The 20375-nt window shown below is 43.6% G+C and overlaps 1 protein-coding gene across 4 annotated transcripts in view; it reads right to left on the bottom strand.

Annotated features, from left to right (window-relative positions):
* Window positions 1-20375, bottom strand: part of GRSF1 (G-rich RNA sequence binding factor 1) — a 42426-nt gene that overhangs the window by 8503 nt on the left and 13548 nt on the right. For all 4 annotated transcript variants that reach the window (XM_056568648.1, XM_056568667.1, XM_056568658.1 and 1 more), the window contains 3 exons: window positions 17884-18072; window positions 15929-16067; window positions 13748-13929 (listed from right to left, as the gene is read on the bottom strand). In XM_056568648.1, coding sequence (XP_056424623.1) covers window positions 13748-13929; window positions 15929-16067; window positions 17884-18072 — 510 coding nt within the window. The remainder of the gene's footprint in view (window positions 1-13747; window positions 13930-15928; window positions 16068-17883; window positions 18073-20375) is intronic.

Genomic DNA, 20375 nt, shown 5'->3' with positions numbered 1-20375 from the left:
GAGCTTCAACAGACCTTCCCTTTCCCATGCTCCTTCATTCCTTATAACACGTCATGAAGGATCCACGGGGCGGGGATTACAAGCACAATAGGTTTAAAAAACAGTGTAAAGTGCAAAAAACACATACATTTAAAACCAAAAACTAGATAACTACAAAAATAATCCTAAGTCAATCCTGTCATTTAATCCTCCTAACTCTTGTGCACCAGTTTTCAAAATCCACTTTGCTTCGATCTCGCGGAGGATTTTTTCATTATCTTTACCTTGAGTACAAATTAACCTTTTAATGCCCATAAATTTCAGGACGCTTGCATCTCCATTGTGTGCCGAATTAATATGTTCTATTAATCTTGGGGAACCTTTTCCTGATTTTATTGACCAGGTGTGTTCCCGAAAACGTGTATTTAGTGCACGAATAGTGCTTCCTATATAAAATCTCACTATTCGTGCACTAAATACACGTTTTCGGGAACACACCTGGTCAATAAAATCAGGAAAAGGTTCCCCAAGATTAATAGAACATATTAATTCGGCACACAATGGAGATGCAAGCGTCCTGAAATTTATGGGCATTAAAAGGTTAATTTGTACTCAAGGTAAAGATAATGAAAAAATCCTCCGCGAGATCGAAGCAAAGTGGATTTTGAAAACTGGTGCACAAGAGTTAGGAGGATTAAATGACAGGATTGACTTAGGATTATTTTTGTAGTTATCTAGTTTTTGGTTTTAAATGTATGTGTTTTTTGCACTTTACACTGTTTTTTAAACCTATTGTGCTTGTAATCCCCGCCCCGTGGATCCTTCATGACGTGTTATAAGGAATGAAGGAGCATGGGAAAGGGAAGGTCTGTTGAAGCTCAAGCCAGAGCGAAACAATTGTTACCTGTAGCACGCGCACTGGCGTCCACACCCGGCTGGGTGAAATGCCTTTTTAAAGCACCTGCACTTTATGGAGAATAAAAGAAAGAAATTACAGTAAGCGGTGAGTGCCATTCCTCCTTTCTTTGTATATTGGGATACTTATATGTCAACAACAAACATAGGATAGGTGATTTAACCCTTAATCACCCCCATTTGCCAGGGGCGGGGTTTATGTTTAAAGTCCCATACAAGTCAATGGGAAATATATGTTACTGCATAACTTCCAAATGGCTGGAGATATTTCGATAATACTTGGTCACATGTTACTTATATGTCCACTTAAAATATAGGATAGTTAATTTAACCCTTAACTACCACCATTTGTGAGGGTCGGGGTTTTTGTTTAAAGTCCCATGCAAATCAATGGGAAATGTATGTTCCCACATAACTTCCGTACAGCTGGAGATATTTCAATACCTGGTACAAATATTAAAGACCGGGATAGGAGGACAGGTTAGATGGACTGGATAGGGGGAGGACGGGATAGGAGGACGGGATAGGAAGTTAAAATCTTACTCCTTTGTTTATTTTCCTCCCCAACAAGGATTAGGAAGGAAAAAACGGGCAACGCCGGGTATTCAGCTAGTTTATTATAAAAATCCCTCTGTTCATAAGGTCACAGTGTTAGAAATCCTCTCAGGGAAGGGGGTAGGTCCTTCCCTTGTGGTGGTGGGAGGTGTTTGCTACGTCTGCTGATGCAGCCCTTTCCATGAGTCATGTGTTGCTTGACAGATTGTTTACCACTAGATTTTTACACAGATTTCACATCTTATGCTCTTTGCTGCATGTACGTGGTGCTTATATGTAAATATCGACACCTAATTTATTAGTTATAGACAACTGCTCCCATTTAATCCCTTTTCTATTTTCAACTCTATGAGCCATTAAATAAGGAGATTTTTATGCTTACTGTATAATCTTTCGGAGGATCCATTGGGGACACAGACCTTGATATATGCTGCTGTCACTAGGAGGCTTGACACTATGGTAACAAAAAAAAAAAAAAAAAAAGTCGGCCCTTCCCAGCAGGATATACTCACCTACAGGCATCTGAGCTAATCAGTTTTAGTCCCAGAGCAGTAGGAGAGGACTGACAGGTCAGAAAAAAAAACCACAGAACAAAAATTAACTGAACACACCCTCGGACTGGTAACCAAACCAGGAACACTAGACGAGAAAAGGGGTGGGTGCTGTGTCTCCCAATGGATCCTCTGAGTATGATTTTACCGTAAGCATAAAAATCTCCTTTTCTCTATTGGCTCCATTGGGGGACACAGACCTTGGGACATACCAAAGCAGTCCTTAGGGTGGGTAAAAGAAACCCAGTCAGGTGGAAGGCTGGATCACCGCCGCCAGCAACACTTTACGGCCCAGACAAGCATCAGCCTGGTAGAATTTTGTAAAACTTTGCAAAGACAACCAGGTGGCCGCTTTACAAACTTGCGAGGCCGAAGCCCTGTTGCGGAGAGCCCAGGATGCCCCGACAGAACGAGTCGAATGAGAAGTGAGCTGAAGGGTGGGGTCTTCCCCTTGCAGCGATAAGCTTTCGAAACAGCAGACCGGATCCACCGCAAAATGGTGCCCTTTGAAGCAGGTTGTCCTCGACGGCGACCTTCCGTAAGAACAAAAAAGGAGTCACACTGACGAAAAGAAGAAATGACTGAGAGGTAAGTCCGAACAGCCCGCACCACATCCAGTTTGTGGAGCAAATGTTCCTGGGGATGAGATTGAGTCGGACAAAAAGACGGGAGGACGATGTCCTCATTGAGATGAAAAACAGAAACAACCTTAGGTAAAAAGGATGGAACCGGACGGAAAACAACCTTATCCAGGGGGATGGCCAGGAAGGGAGAACAGCAGGAGAGAGCTGCCAGTTCTGAAACTCTCCTAACAGAGGTAATTGCAATAAGGAATGCCACCTTCCAGGAAAGGAGACGAAGAGAAACGTCCCTGAGAGGTTCGAAGGGAGTACCCTACAGGGCACTAAGAACAAAGTTAAAGTCCCAAGGGGGTGTAGGGGAACTGTAAGGAGGGGCCACGTGGGCCACTCCCTGAAGGAAAGTCCGGATATGGGGATCGGATGCTAGAGGACGTTGAAAGAGGATGGAAAGGGCTGAGACCTGACCTTTAAAAGGGAGCTAAGGCCCTGGACTGTATGGTCCCTGAAAACACCTCCCCAGCCCAAAAGACTGGCATCCGTCGTGATGACTTGCCAACGAAGAGGCAGAAAGGAGGGCCCCGGTAAAAGCAGGGGGGAATGAAGCCACCACAGAAGGAACTTGCGAGACCTCTGAGGAAGAATGATCCTGCGATCGAGAGATAACGGAGATCTGTTCCACCGTGATAGAACCGCGAGTTGAAGAGGACAGTAATGAAACTGGGCAAATGGAACGGCCTCCATGGCCACCACCATCTGACCCAGGTCCTCCATGCAAAAGCGAATGGTAATTGGAAAAGGGTTCTGGAGCATCCGAACTTCGGACAAGAGATTCAGCCGCTTGTCCGGCGGAAGCTGAACCCGGGCGGACGCCGTGTCGAACTGGAGCCCCAGGAAAATTAGAGACTGGGTGGGAGTGAGAAAAGAGACAAGGTCTGAAGGATGAGACAGAGACTCTCCAGATTCGGGGTCCTGGTTGGAGCCTTGATCAGGAGATCGTCCAGGTACGGAATCACTGAGACACACCTCGTCTGTAAGAGGGCGACCAAAGGCGCTAGGACCTAGATGAAGACCCTTGGAGCAGTGGCCAGACCGAAGGGAAGGGCCACAAACTGAAAATGGCCTTCTGGGACTGCAAAAGTGGAGATACTGCTGATGTCCTGGAAAAATTGGAATGTGGAGGTAGGCATCCCGGATGTCCACTGAGAAAAGAAACTCTCCTAGATCCATGGACGCCACGACCGAACGGAGAGACTCCATGCGGAAATGGCGGAGGAAAAGATGTTGGTTGAGGCGCTTCAGATCCAGGATCAGGCGAACGGAACCCCCTTTCTCGGGGGACCACAAAGAGGTTGGAATAAAAACCCTGAAAACGCTCCTTGGGAGGAACAGGGACAATTACTCCCTGAATGAGAAGGGAATGGAGCGAGTCCCGAAAGGCCCTTGCTAGACAGGGGGATCAGGGGGCCTGGGAATGAAAAAAGCGATCCCTTGGAAGAGAGGCAAACAAACTCGATCCGGTATCCAGTGTATATAACGTCGCTGACCCAGGAGTCCTGCACGTGTGCAGAGCAGACGTCTTGGAAGAATAAACAGATGACCTCCCACCCGAGAAAAATCAGTGTGTAGGGGCGTCCCTTCAGGCAGAGGTAGGCTTGCAGGTGCCGCAAAATGGCCCGAATGGTTATCCGATTTCCAGGGGCGGGTCTGGAAGGAGGGAACCTTCTTGTCCCGTCAGGGTGCCTGTCTGGACCGCCTAGTGGAACCAAATGCCCAAAAGGAGGTAGACTTTCGACGGGAAGTAGTACTGCGAGCCTTATTTTGAGGTAACAGGGAACTTTCACCACCTGTCGCCTCTGAGATAATCTCATCTAGGCGCTTACCAAACAGTCGAGAACCAGTAAAAGGAAGCTCCGTCAGACTTCTTAGAAGCGGCATACGCGTCCCAGGCCTTGAGCCACATGGATTGACGTAGAGCCACCAGGAAGTCTGTGGCAAAGGCCGCACAACGGGCCAACTGCATGGAAGCAGAACACCGTTTCCAGCCCTAGAGAGTTGGAGGGCTAGGTCAGCCAATTACTACGCGGGGGATCCGGAAAGAATACCCTGGTGGAGTTGAGAAGCCCAGACTGAAAAGGCGTTTGACACCCAGGCAGAAGCAAACGCAAGAAGAAAGGAAGAGCCCGCTGCTTCAAAGGCAAATTTTGCCAGAGTCTCTACCCTCTTGTCCACCGGATCTTTGAAGGCAGCTGAATCTGCCAATGGCAGGGGAGTCGTTTTTGACAGGCGGGAGACCGGTGGATCCACTGTTGGAGGAGAGGTCCACTGAGCAATAAGGGCCTTGGCGAAGGGAAATTGCGCTTGAACCTTCTTAGTTTCTTGAAACCGCTTGTCAGGATGCTTCCAGGCAGACTCCAGCAGGGCTCAGCATGAGAGTTTAAAACCTTGGGTGCAGGTAGGGAACGGTGAAAAAAAAAAAAACTTCTGTAGCTACGTCCGAAGGTCCTGGGTCCTAGGTGAAAGGTGTCCCTTATGGCATAGACCAAGGTGTCCACCATGTTGGCCATACCTGTTCGGTCCTCTGAGTCTGAGGCAGAACCAGAAGCCTCATCTGAGAGTTCTCCAGGAGAGTGGGAACGGGTAGAGGCAGCCTTGGAAGAGGGAGAACCAGACCTGGTACACGGGTCTGGAGAGCCAGAGTGGGGACCAGGAGACCGTCCCTTAGAAGAGGAGCGCTTACGGGAAGCTGGAGCAGAAGGGCGATACCTATGAAGGGAGCGCCTATGTCTGTTAGCAGACTCCGGAGATGAGTCGGAGGAAATACCCTTAGTACGCTTGTGAGAGCGTTTAGTATAGAGAGAGCGGGTCTCTCTAGAGGGCCGGTGTAAGGAGGACCTCTCCAAGGCAGTCACCACGGAACAGGAGACTTGAGCCAAGCTGGAAATAGACTGGGAGAGGGAAGACACCCATTCCGGAGAAATAGCAGAGCCCACAGGGTCTGGAGGGGTATCCTGAGCTGAAGGACCAGGAGGGTCAGGGAGTGCAGTGGTGCAGGCAGAACAAGTGGGTTCAGCAGAACCAGACATTTTAGTATTGCAGCCCTTGCAGGTATAATAGGTGACAAGGGCCCCAGTTAGCTGTCTAGAGGGAGGAACAGTTCTGGGCACGGACATAGCAAAATGAGGTAAAATTTGTCTCACCCAGCAAAAAGCAGCAGCTATGAGAAGAACTCCGGTCTGCTGAGTAGACAGGAGGGAAGGAGCAAAGGACCAATGAGAAGAGAGGGGCCGGACTAGGCTAGGAGGCCTCTCATTAGGCCTAGGAAACACTGCTGAGCGTGCACAGCGCTAATTGGAAGAGAACCGGCCTGATTCGCGCGCCTGCACTTCATAGGACATGATCCCCGCAGGCCTCGAGTGGGCGGGGCTAAGCCCAGGCAAGAGCCCGCGGCCATATGAAGCAAGGAGCGCGGTTGCCGACAGAATGAAAGTAAAATCAGCACTCCAGTCAGATCGGGCTAAGCGATGCGGCCGAATCGATGTGCCAGAGCTTTCGGGGAAGAAGCCGTTGGCAGCGAGCAGCTGCCGAAGGATGAAGAAAACTCAGCACTCCAGAGGTGTCGGCGTCTGCACACGGACAGGCCCGAGGTAGAAGAGTGAGGCAGGGGGGAAAAAAAATGCAGTCCTACACTACTGACCATAGAAAAAAAAAAAAACTTCCCCACGTCCAAAAAGGTAGGGCAGGGGTTGTCCCAGCAACAATGAAGAGGAGTGGGCTCCAAGTAGGGGGGGTCTCCAGAGGTTAAAACTCCCTGAAATCTGAAAGAAAAGGGGGAAAAAAATACTCAACTTAGTCACAAGAACTTATCTAATGAAGTCTTCCGTCAGCCTTTAGTCACCTGCATCATGCCGGGCTGTAACAGCAAGACAAGCAGGGAAGGTAGGGGGACCCGGACCCATGAGGTACAACCCTAGGCGCTGACCGTTGGCGATAAGGGGTTGACAGTACATCCACAATGTCTGAGCCCCTTCTTTGCAAATGGGGAAACAGTGAACACTGTGTTCCTGAGTCCCCACCTGAAAAAGGGAAAAGAAGGGAGAAAAACACCTAACTAAACGTCCCTAATCTCAAAAAAATAAAAAATAAAAAAAATTAAAAAAAATTGACCGGGTCTGGGTAACCCCAGACCAGCGTCTACCTCCTACAGACTCTAAGCTAAAACTGATTAGCTCAGGTGCCTGTAGGCGGGGTATACCCTGCTGGGAGGGGCCGACTTCGTTACCATAGTGTCAAGACTCCTAGTGACAGCAGCATATACCCAAGGTCTGTGTCCCCCAATGGAGCAGATAGACAAATTCTATTTCAAAAGACAGCAGCCCTTACTCTATTCTACAAAGCCAGAGATAATACATGTATCAAACTGTGAGAGAAAAACTAGCGACCAATCACAGCTCAGCTAACGAGCTCTGGTAAAGTGAAAGCTGAACATAAACCAGGAAGAACTGATGTCTATGAGCAACATTTGTTCCAAAAGTTTCTGTGGCTGTTTATGCATATGGACCTGCAGAAAACAATGTGCTTGCTGCAAAAACATCCCCCATTCGTATGTATGAAACGGATTTGTGCCTAAAATAAAGCTAGGAGGCAAAGGCTAAGCAGAGTGCTGAACCAGAAGCCATTATGTCAGTGTGCCTGAAGATGTAACACAAAACCTACTTGGGGAAATAAATCCCCTCAGGATAAACCCTGACTAAAGATCCCCTAAAATATAACTTTTAATAGATTTCTTTAAAATTAATGAATTTTTAGTGCATTTTCCATTTATTGCCACTAGATGGCCAGAGGAGAGGTTTAATAGCACACTATGCCAGTGACCTTTTCTAGTTAGTACCTCGTGTGTCCGAGCTGCAGCAGGGCACTAGAGTACACTAGAAAGATATGAATGATTGATAAGTCTGTATAACAGACATTCCACAATCCAATTAGAGAGGAATTAGCTGAGCACAGTGTTGAAAGTTTTAAACACCACTGCCATCTAGTGGCAATAAATGGAAAATGCACAAAAAATTTATTAAAAGTTATATTTTAGGGGATCAGCGTTTATCCTGAGGCGATTTATTTCCCCAAGTAGGTTTTGTGTTACATTAAATTGGCCCAGAGATCCCTAGGGGACTCATATGGGGGTATAGTGTGCCTGAAGAAGCCTTAGGAACCCCACCCGTGCCCAAAGCAGCTTATTTACATAAACAGAAAAAGAAGAAGAACATTGCAATGGAACTGTAGTCTTGAATAAGAGAAAAGCACGGAGCACTGACCATAATTCTGCAGAAGATGTTCTTTATTGAAGATCACATAACATCCATGTGTACAAGTGGGGAGAGTGGACGTCTGCGGAGACCTGCGAGCAACGGACCGTGTATGACACGGTACGTTGCCCGCAGACATCCGCTCTCCCCACATGTACACATGGATGTTATGTGATCTTCAATAAAGAACATCTTCTGCAGAATTACGGTCAGTGCTTATCTCTTATTCAAGACTACAGTTGTATATGAACTTTTTCACGTAGCAGCACTACCTCCACTGCAACACCTTGTCCGTCCTATCAGCAGCTAGCTAGGGTTGTTATACTTACCTGAGTTATATATAGAAAGGTGCATTACCTCCACGCTACCTCTACGTAAAAGACTATACATTGCAATGGAACTGCTTGAAGTATTATTAAAATCAGGTTAAACCGCACTACAAGCCTGTAAACAGGTTAGAGAGGGTGACACCAATGACAATTTTCCGTTAACCCCTTAATAACGCAGTGTTTTTGTTCTCGTGTTTAAAAATCCATATCTCTTCCAATTTTCCATCTAATTGTACTTGTAATTTACCTCAAAATGTATGGTGAAGCCAAAGAAAAATGATTTGTAGGGCAAAACTGAAAAAAATCCATTATGCAACTTTTAGGGAGTTTAGCTTCTACGCAGTACATTTTACGGTAATATTATCAAGTTGTCTTTATTTTGTAGGTCAATACCATTACAAATAACAAGAAAGAGAAAAACGGAGTCACTTATAAAATGTATATCATTTTATTAATTCCGTGGAATGTAAGTACATAAAAATTGTATATATATTAGTTAAAAAATATTATTTTTCAAGGAGGAATGAGGCTAAAAGGTGGTGTCACCGGCTCTGCAATGAAGGCTGGGTATGGTGTATATATTACTGGATCCACCACAATGAGATAGAAAAGATGCAATAATCTTGTACACAAATTTGCAAAAACAGGATGTTTAGCAGCATGTAGGAAACATGTATATGAATCTCACAGTGAGAGCGAAAAAATTATTATATATATATAACATGCAAAATAAAGTGCAGTGTGCATGTAAACAAGCATAACATTGTGGGGATACAGATCAGTATAGCGATATACCAGAGTACAGCAGCAATCAGCAGAGACCGGTGCTGTCCCGGTCTCTGCTGATTGCTGCTGTACTCTGGTATATCGCTATACTGATCTGTATCCCCACAATGTTATGCTTGTTTACATGCACACTGCACTTTATTTTGCATGTTATATATATATAATAATTTTTTCGCTCTCACTGTGAGATTCATATACATGTTTCCTACATGCTGCTAAACATCCTGTTTTTGCAAATTTGTGTACAAGATTATTGCATCTTTTCTATCTCATTGTGGTGGATCCAGTAATATATACACCATACCCAGCCTTCATTGCAGAGCCGGTGACACCACCTTTTAGCCTCATTCCTCCTTGAAAAATAATATTTTTTAACTAATATATATACAATTTTTATGTACTTACATTCCACGGAATTAATAAAATGATATACATTTTATAAGTGACTCCGTTTTTCTCTTTCTTGTTATTTGCTAATTCTGTTTGGAGTTCACATACCTATAGCCAACACCAGTACCTGGATTAATCGATAGTGCTTGGTCACTTACATACTGCTTAGTCATAATAATAATTTTTTACTTCCAGGTTTTAGTTGTCCGTTTGGGTATTTTCAATACCATTACAACAATATCCAATTTATATAAGTTTTGTTTTACTAGTTAACCTCTTAAGGACACATGGCATACCTGTACGCCCTGCGCCCGGTCCCAGTCTATAACACAGGGTCACGCCGTGACCCCGTGTCATAGCGGGTTGGTCCCGGCGGCTAATGAAAGCCGGGACCCTGGGCTAATAGCCTGTAGCCCCGATTGTTGTGCCGCGCACTATTAACCCTTTAGAAGCGAAGATCAAAGTTGATCGCCCCATCTAAAAGTTGAAAAAAATTGCATCCCGGCAGCTCAGTTGAGCTGATCGGGAACACCGGGGTGAAACCACAGTGTCCCGATCAGATAAGATGCAAAAGGAAGGTCCCCTACCTGCTTCCTCGGTGTCCGATCGGTGATTGACTTCTCCATGCCTGAGATCCAGGCAGGAGAAGTCAAGCCCCGATAACACTTATCATCCGCATGTAGTTCTATGCCGATAATCAGTGTTAGGAATCAATGTAATGCATGTTATAGCCCCTAGAGGGGGGGCTATAAGATAGCCAAGAAAAAAATAAAAAAATAAAAAAAGTTACCAATGATGAATTAACCCCTTCCCTAATCAAAGTAAGAAACACCCCCCACCCCCCTTTTTTCCCCCCCCATTTAAAAAAAACCCAAAAAACTGTAAATAAAAACAAACATATGTGGTATCGCTGCGTGTGGAAATGGCTGAACTATGAAAAAATATATCTACTTGAAAGAAAGGAACCACGGCACTGGGTATTCTTTGCAAATAAAAGCCTTCTTTATTGTTTCTCCTCTTGAACACCAAGTCTTCCCTATTTTTAGCTCTTGCCCTAGAGAATACATCCTGTATAATCTGTTTGTTAAAGCCCTGATCTCTTAGTCTCTGTATAAGCTCACATGATTGCTGTAGGAATTATGAATATTCTGAGTTGTTACAGCATAACAGCAGGGAAGAATTGGTGTTCAAGAGGGGAAGCAGCAAGAAAGGTGAAATGACCCGTGCCGTTTTCTCATTTGAACACAGCCCTATGTCCAACATTTTCAGACAGAAAATTCGCAAGAATTGGCATATCATACAGGCCGATACTGACCTTAGAACCCTCACAACTGAAACACCAGTCACTGGTGTCCTTCCATAGAACTCGTAATTTAAGGGACAAATTGGTCAAGAGTCGCATCCCCCAGGTTCGTCACAATTGGATACAGCAGAGTCTCCCGAAAGGGAATTTTAAATGCAAACATTGCTCTTTTTGCAAACAATTTGAGGACTCTGCTAGAATCCAATTGGGTTGCATAACATCATACTGTATCTGATCTCATTACATGCCATTCAGACTTTGTTGTATATGCAGTGTTGTGCCCTTGCCATTTATTTTATATAGGTAAAACAATCCAAACCTTTTGTTCCGTGAACATATTAATTCAAATCTGGACAGGCAAAGGCTGTCCTCGCTTGATTACTCATATCAAGGAAATACACTAAAATTTACGGGTCTATAAAGAACCATGTACACAGAGGGAGGTCTGGATCGCCACACTAGGTTATTGCAGGCTGAAGCAAAGTGGATCATCCGGACAGGAGCAACAGGTGCTCTAGGTCTGAATGACCGGAATGATCTGACTTCATTTCTCTAAGTATTTCATGTTATAATTTTGTAATGTGGATATTTTCTTTTCTTTTCATTAACTGTTATAATTTGTATTTATTATTTTGTACTTTGTATCTGTTAAGATGTATGTGATTTTACGATGTGTTACACTGATTGGTTAGAGGGAGGATATAGACGGGGCTCCGTCTACTCCCAGCATGCCTTGACAAAGCGTCACTAGACGCGAAACCAGCGCTCGTCGGCACCTTGTTCCATCTCCTGTTGTCTTGCAATGCTGCAATAAAGAAGGCTTTTATTTGCAAAGAATACCCAGTGCCGTGGTTCATTTCTTTCAAGTGGATCTTTGGACAGTCAGTCTTTTATGCTGAACACGGGTATTGTGGATTCAGCCTCTGCACTGAAACTGGTGTCCAAAGCTGGATGTGAATGGTGCGGAACCACACTGCTTCTTACTTTATAAAAAATATAGTTAATTAAGCCGCACGGTCAATGGCGTACACGCTAAAAAAATCCAAAATAGCGTATTTTTGGTCATTTTTTTCTTTACAGGACAAAAAAAAACAACAAAAAAAAAGCGATCAAAAAGTCCAATCAAAACAAAAATGGTACTGATGAAAACTTCAGATCATAGCGTAAAAAATGAGCCCTCATACCGGCCCATACGTGGATAAATAAAAAAAAAAAAAAAAAAAAAAAAAAAAAAAAAGGTTATAGGGGCCAGAAAATGACAATTTTAAACTTATAAATTTTCCTGCATGTAGTTATGATTTTTTCCAGAGGTACGACAAAAATCAAACCTATATAAGTAGGGTATCATTTTAACAGTATGGACCTACAGAATAAAGAGAATGTGTAATGTTTACCGAAAAATGTACTGTGCAGAAACGGAAGCCCCCAAAAGTTACAAAATGAAATTTTTTCTTCAATTTTGTCGCACCGTGGATATTTTGGTAAAACGACTGATGTCATTACAAAGTAGAATTGGTGGCGCAAAAAAAAAAAACATCATATGGATTTTTAGGTACAAAATTGAAAGGGTTACGATTTTTAAAAAGGTAAGGAGGAAAAATGAAAGTGCAAAAACGGAAAAACCCTGCGTCCTTAAGGGGTTAAAAGAAATAACTTTTGCAAGAAAATTTGTATGCTTAAAATTGTCCTCTTTTGACCTTTAAAACTTTTTATTTTTCCATATACAGGGATGTTATGGGGGACTAATATTTTGGGCTGTGATCTGTAGTTGTTTTCTGGGCTATTTTTGTTTTGATGGGACTTTATCACTTTTTATTAATTTTTTTCTGGTATATAAAGTGAAAAAAATATGCAATTCTTGATTTTAATATTTTTTTTATTACGTTTTTGCCATTCATTGTGCTGTTTAATTAATCTCATATTTTAACCCCTAAAGGACACCGAGCATACATGAACATCCTGCACCCGCTCCCCTTCTATGATGCAAGCTCAGGAGCTGAGCTTGTGTCATAGCAGGATGGACGGTTCAAAGCTGGATGACATCACAATGCCGCTCTGATGTCGGTCTTCCCTTCCCAGGAAGTACCCATCCATAGGTCTTACAGCGGGAAGGGGGTTAAAGAACATCTGTCACATAAAATAGATTTGTTAAGATGCACACACACCGCGCAGTAGGGTTTCAAAATGCGTTTGTTAATAAATTAACTTCTTTATATCCATAAAAAAAATGCTTTTGTATACAGTCTAGGACAGAGAGGCGGGGCCCAGGGTCAGCTATGCTCTGGGGCCACAATGCCTCCCTCCACTTACATCATGCCCAAGGCATTGTGACCCCAGAATATAGTGGACAATCCTAGACAGTTCACAAAAGCATTTTTTTTAACTTACCAAACACGGATAGCTGGATTAGGCTTGTGAAACCTGACTGTGCTGTGTAGACAGCTTAACAAGTCTATTTTATGCACTTTAAACACAATTTGTATTTGGTCATGTGCTACTGCTTATTATGTAACATTTCATTTAGTAAATCAAGTTTATGCTCACACATACTGTATAAACTGCAGGTATGCTACTGTATAAATAGACAGTACTTATGAACATACCCTAACTTTTAGGCCCCGTTCTCACTACGGAATTCTCGCGGCGGAACTCTCGCTGCTGAATTCCGCGAGCAGAGATTCCGCCTGGCGGCCGCTGCCGAGAGTGCTTCAGTGCTAGGGTCGTGGGGCACTGAGCCATCACCATTGACGGCTATGCAGTGCTCGCGGAATCCGCGCAAAGAATGAACATGTTCTTTCTTTGCGCGGAACACTTTCAGCGGCGGAAATGTCCGCCGCTGAAATCCCGCAGTGTGAACTGGCCTCGCGGACACCCGTTCACACTAATGTTAAAGTTCACAGCGTGGAATTGCGCCCGCGGAATTCCGCGGCAATTCCGTAGTGTGAACGGGGCCATAAGAGGAAAATCTTAGGAAAAAAGTGCAGTTTTCTTTTCCCTCATGTACATTTACTCAGTTCTAAAATGATAGTAAATAGAGATTTAGGTACTTTCTCACCATTCATGTGATTGTTCTCACTGACCATGTCAGACTGTCTGTCTTTATTTTCATTATTAATGGAAATGTCTGGGTCATAAAGTTCTTTCATGGTAGGGGCAAAAGTGACACCTTTTCTTCTTTTAACAAGAAAGCGAGCATTCTGAATTTCATTTTTTCTGCTTGGAAAAATTTCAATGTACCTTAAGAAGACAATGAGATAAAAAAAGAATTCAATCATCACGCATTCACAGTGAAGCAATGTCAGTTTATATGGGTTTCATTTATGCATGAAAGCTCATAAGATTGGAAACAAACTATTTATTAAATTTGTGGCTTATTCATATCGGGAGAGATTTATCAAAACCTGTACAGAAGAAAAGATGACCAGTTGCCCATAGCAACCAATTGGATTGATTCTTTCATTTTTAAAAAGACCTATGAAAAAAAAAAAATAAAAAAAAATGATCTGATTGGTTGCTATGGGCTACTGGTTGCCTTTTCCTCTGTACAGGTTTTGATAAAATCTCCTCCATAGAAAACAGATGGTTTGCTACTTATACCTAAGAACAGTAAAACTAACCACAATTCTGGGTTGTAAGAAAGACTGTTACCCTAAACAAACAGCCAGGACAACACAGGAGTGGTTTAGGAACAACTCTGTGAACATCCTTGAGTGGCCTAGAAAATGTTACAGTTTTTCCTTTTCAATAAATTAGCAAAGATTTGTAACATTCTAATATCCCTTTGTCATTATGAGGTACTGAGTGCAGAATGGTGGGGGGGGAAGCTTTTTATTTTCATTTTATTTTAGCACAAGGCAACTAAATAACAAAATGTGAGAAAAGTGAAAGGGGTCTGAAGACTTTCGGAATGAAATAGCATGCGCACACACATGCAAACACAAAGTGAACCCTCTCCAAAAGATTACCACTATAAGAAAGCCACCCCTTAGCCAACCAGATTCAGTCCCACATTCATTATACATTTTTTGAGAAGATGACCCTTTTAGAAGACCACTTGGTGGTGCAACCTAAAAGCATCTATCACCTAAAGCCCCTGTAAACTTGCCCCATAAGCACAAACTCTTCACTGTGTTGCTTCCTTACATACCTTTATTATATGGGTCTGTGGCATGAAAACAAGAAAAAAAAAAAAGCATGGAGGGGACGTGGCTTGACATCACGAACACTGAAGCTGCAAGCTTCCGTGTTCAGAACACTGCGGTGCCGTGCGGTGAGAAATGGGAAAAGATTTGTGATTGTGGGGGGGTGCAGCCGCTGGGACCCCCCGCAATCAGACATCTTATCCCCATCCTTTGGATAGGTGATAAGATGTCTAGGGGCGGAGTACCCCTTCAAAGGAAATCTGCCACCAGTGTCACCTGCACTAACCTGTCCGTACTGACAGGTAGTGCAGGTGACACTGATGACAAAGATACTCACCTTGTCCCGTTCCGTGCAGGGGATATTCGGTTATCTCCTCCGTTAGCGCAAGCTCTGGGCATGGGCGGAGCTTAGTGACATCACAAGTGCTGTTCCCAGGACCCAGCAGAGAGCAGCAGTGGTGACACCACTACCCTTCGCCCACGCTCCAAGCCACTGCTGCTCTCTGCTGGGTCCCGGGTTCTCGGAACAGCAGCGGTGACGTCACTGAACTCCGCCCGTGCCCCAAGCCGGGTGCCCTAAGCTGGAGCTAACGGAGGAGATTACCAGACATCCCCTGCATGGAACGGGACAAGGTAAGTACCATTGTCACCTGCACTAGCTGTCAGTACTGACATCTTAGTGCAGGTGACACTAGTGACAGATTTCCTTTAAGGTAACCACCCAAAGTTGCACCAAAAAAGTGGTCTTCTCAAAGAAGACCTTTTTGGTGTAACTTTGGGAGGTTATCTGAAAGATGTTTATATACATATATGCACACAGCACCTAAATAATGCAATGGATATTAGGAGAGTTATACTTTTATCCAGAAATATCAATTGATATAAACAGTTACATTATCTGCCTTGCATTTTAGATTTAATGTATACATCCTTTTCAGGGGAACATTGTATTGGACAATTGGTGGCATATTTAATGGAAATGCCTTAAGTGTCAGTTGCCAGAATATTCCTTTAAACAATACAACAAATATGCTAAATATCTACAATAATTAATATGCAACACTAATATGCAATGCCACTGCACACAACATTACCTGCTGCCTATTTCCTGCTTGTGTCTCAAAAGTGCTTGTTCTGCATGTTCTTCAGAAACAAATTGTACAAATGCCTCCCCTGACTTGCGCCCCCTATGGTCAAATACAAATGTTATGCCTTCTTCGGCAATACTTAGACCTGTAAAGACATAGACGTCAATTAATCACAAACCGCTATTTTAAAAATGAGGGAACACAAGGCTGTAATATTCACAATCCACAGCATGTACAATCATGGCCGTAAATGTTGGCACCCCTGAAATTTTTCTAGAAAAGGAAGTATTTCTCACAGAAAAGGATTGCAGTAACACATGTTTTGCTACTTACATGGTTTATTCCCTTTATGTGTTGGAACTAAACCAAAAAAGGGGAGGGAAAAAAAGCTAATTGGACATAATGTCACACCAATCTCCAAAAATGGGCTGGACAATAGTATTGGCACCCTTTCAAAATTGTGGAAAAATAAGATTGTTTCAAGCATGTGATGCTCCTTTAAACTCTCCCGGAGCAAGTAACAGGTGTGGGCAATATAAAAATCACACCTGAAAGCAGATAAAAAGGAGAGAAGTTCAATTTGTCTTTGCATTGTGTGAGTGCATGCCATACTAAGCATGAACAACAGAAAGAGGAGAAGAACTGTCTGAGGACTTGAGAAGCAAAAAAATTGTGGAAAAATATCAACAATCTCAAGGTTACAAGTCCATCTCCAGAGATCTAGATATGCCTTTTTCCACAGTTGCAACATTATCAAGAAGTTTGCAACCCATGGCACTGTAGCTAATCTCCCTGGGAGTGGACGGAAGAGAAAAATTCATGAAAGGTGTCAACACAGGATAGTATGGATGGTGGATATCAGCCCCAAACAAGTTCCAAAAGATATTCAAGCTGTCCTGCAGGCTCAGGGAGCATCAGTGTCAGTGTGAACTATCCGTCGACATTTAAATGAAATGAAACGCTATGGCAGGAGACTCAGGAGACACAGACATAAAAAAGCAAGACTACATTTTGCCAAAATGAACTTGAGCAAGACAAAATCCTTCTGGGAAAACATCTTGTGGACAGATGAGACCAAGATAGACCTTTTTGGTAAAGCACATCATTCTACTGTTTACCGAAATAGGAATGAGGCCTACAAAGAAAAACACAGTACCTACAGTGAAATATGGTGGGGGTTCAATTATGTTTTTGGGTTGTTTTGCTGCCTCTGGCACTGGTTGCCTTGAATGTGTGCAAGCCATCATGAAATCTGAGGATTACCAACGGATTTTGGGTCGCACTGTGCAGCCCAGTGTCAGAAAGCTGGGTTTGCGTCTGAGATCGTGGGTATTCCAGCAGGACAATGACCCCAAACATGCGTCAAAAAGCACCCAGAAACGAATGGCAACAAATCGCTGGAGAGTTCTGAAGTGGCCAATGAGTCCAGATCTAAATCCCATTGAACACCTGTGGAGAGATCTTAAAATTGCTGTTGGGAAAAGGTGCCCTTCCAATAAGAGAGACCTGGAGCAGTTTGCAAAGGAAGAGTGGTCCAACATTACGGCTGAGAGGTGTAAGAAGCTTATTGATGGTTATAGGAAGCAACTGATTTCAGTTAATTTTTCCAAAGGGTGTGCAACCAAATATTAAGTTAAGGGTGCTGATAATTTTGTCCAGCCCATTTTTGGAGTTTGGTGTGACAATATGTCCAATTTGCTTTTTTTGCTTTTTTGGTTTAGTTCCAATACACACAAAGGAAATAAACATGTGTATAGCAAAACGTGTGTTACTGCAATCCTTTTCTGTGAGAAATACTTAATTTTCTTGAAAAATGTCAGGGGTTCCAACATTTACGGCCATGACTGTATGTGCCCCTGCTGTATGTTAGTGCTAGAGTTATATAGCCAAATGGTGGATCTCCGATTTAGTATTTTTTTTACTTTAATATAGAAATCAAAAACAGTACACATAAAATTCACCTGAAAAGAAACTGACAATATCCTGTTCACTACAGCTATATGGAAGACCGCGGAGGCGTACAGTGCCATCACTTGGGGTACCAGCCACTGACTGGGCAGCTTGAGACACAGAAGTGGCTGTAGTGGGTGACAAAGGAGCTTGCAACCTTTGCAGCAATGACTCAGCATCTTTTTGGCTCATTTCAAATACTGCAAAAAAATAAATATTACATATTTACTTCATTAAAAGCAATAAAAGTAAACAGAAAAATATGGTAATCTACAGTGTTTCTACCACAGTATTTATTTGTAAACAGTGTATCTTAGGCTCTGTTCACATCTGCTATGGATGCTCCACTCAGAGCCACTGTTGCACACCTAGTTTTTGACAGAACAAAAAGCACTAGCTGCAGCACTATTCTCTGTCAAAACAATGGAAACCTCATGCAAAGGATCTGCCAATGTATTTCGCCATGAAGCAAACATGAACAGAGCTTTACAGAAAAAAATATATACTGCATTCAGTGCTTTCTGTCCCATTATTTAACCCCTTAACGATGAGCGCCGTACATGTACGGTGCTGCTAAGTGTCACTTCACACACTGGACGCGGTGATAGGAACCGGTTGACTGCTGAAATCTATCAGCAGCCATCCCGGCATATCGGCCAGGGGGGTCCCGAGACCATCCCTTGTCGGCGATCGCTGTGATTCGCCGGTCAATTCTGACCAGCGAATCACGGCTTTTCTGGGCTGATCAGGTCTCTGCTGATCAGGTCTCTGCTGATCAGGTCTCTGCTGATCAGGTCTCTGCTGATCAGGTCTCTGCTGATCAGGTCTCTGCTGATCAGGTCTCTGCTGATCAGGTCTCTGCTGATCAGGTCTCTGCTGATCAGGTCTCTGCTGATCAGGTCTCTGCTGATCAGGTCTCTGCTGATCAGGTCTCTGCTGATCAGGTCTCTGCTGATCAGGTCTCTGCTGATCAGGTCTCTGCTGATCAGGTCTCTGCTGATCAGGTCTCTGCTGATCAGGTCTCTGCTGATCAGGTCTCTGCTGATCAGGTCTCTGCTGATCAGGTCTCTGCTGATCAGGTCTCTGCTGATCAGGTCTCTGCTGATCAGGTCTCTGCTGATCAGGTCTCTGCTGATCAGGTCTCTGCTGATCAGGTCTCTGCTGATCAGGTCTCTGCTGATCAGGTCTCTGCTGATCAGGTCTCTGCTGATCAGGTCTCTGCTGATCAGGTCTCTGCTGATCAGGTCTCTGGTGACCGGATAGCCCGGAAAATAGGGATGATCGGAGCTGTCAGAGACAGCTCCGACCATTCTAAAAGGATAGGTGCGAGGTGGCAGGGGTGCCATCTCCTCCTATCCCCAGATTTTCGGAACAATGGTACGTGAAAATAAAAAATTTAATTTTTCATTTGTACAGCCTACTGTTCAAAAAAATCTGTCAAACGCCAGTGGGGAAAAAAAACAAGCTCACACTCAAATTCAAAAGTTAAAGCATCTCAGAGTTATTAATGCTTAACCCCTTAAGGACCAAGCCCATTTTCACCTTAAGGACCAGAGCGGTTTTTGCACATCTGACCACTGTCACTTTAACCCCTTAAGGACTCATGACGTACCAGTAAGTCATGAGTCCGCTCCCGATCTACACTGTGTCATAGCAGGTCAGGCCCGGCCTCTAACGACGGCCGGGACCCGTGGCTAATAGCGCGCGGCATTGATCGCGCTGCCCCGCGCTATTAACCCTTTAGACGCGGCGTTCAAAGTTGAACGCCGCGTCTAAAGTGAAAGCATGCAGTTTAGCTCAGGGAGCTGTTTGGGATAGCCGCGGTGAAATCGCGGCATCCCCAACAGCTTACAGGACAGCCGGAGGGTCCCTACCTGCCTTCTCGCTGTCCGATCGCCGAATGACTGCTCAGTGCCTGAGATCCAGGCATGAGCAGTCAAGTGGCAGAATCATTGATCACTGGTTTCCTATGAGAAACCAGAGATCAATGTGAAAGATCAGTGTGTGCAGCGTTATAGGTCCCTATGGGAGCTATAACACAGCAAAAAATAAAAAAATAAATAAAAAAGGACTAAATATCATTTAACCCCTTCCCTATTAAAAAAGTTTGAATCACCCCCCTTTTCCCATAAAAAAAAAAAAAACTGTAAATAAAAAGAAACATATGTGGTATTGCCGCGTGTGGAAATGTCTGAATCATAAAAATATATAATTAATTAAACCGCACGGTCAATGGCGTGCACACAAAAAAATTCCTAAGTCCAAAATAGTGCATTTTTGGTCACTTTTTATATCAAGAAAAAAATTAATAAAAAGCGATCAATAAGTCCTATCAACGCAAAAATGGTACCGCTAAAAACCTTCAGATCACAGCGCAAAAAATGACCCCTCATACCGCCCCATGCACGGAAAAAAAAAAAAAAAAAAAAGTTATAGGGGTCAGAAGACGACAATTTTAAACATTAATTTTCCTGCATTTAGTTATGATTTTTTCCAGAAGTAC

This window comes from Hyla sarda, chromosome 1 (genome assembly GCF_029499605.1).
Source record: "Hyla sarda isolate aHylSar1 chromosome 1, aHylSar1.hap1, whole genome shotgun sequence".
NCBI classification, from domain to species: Eukaryota; Metazoa; Chordata; class Amphibia; order Anura; family Hylidae; genus Hyla; species Hyla sarda.
This window is presented reverse-complemented; position numbering and strand designations above follow the sequence as displayed.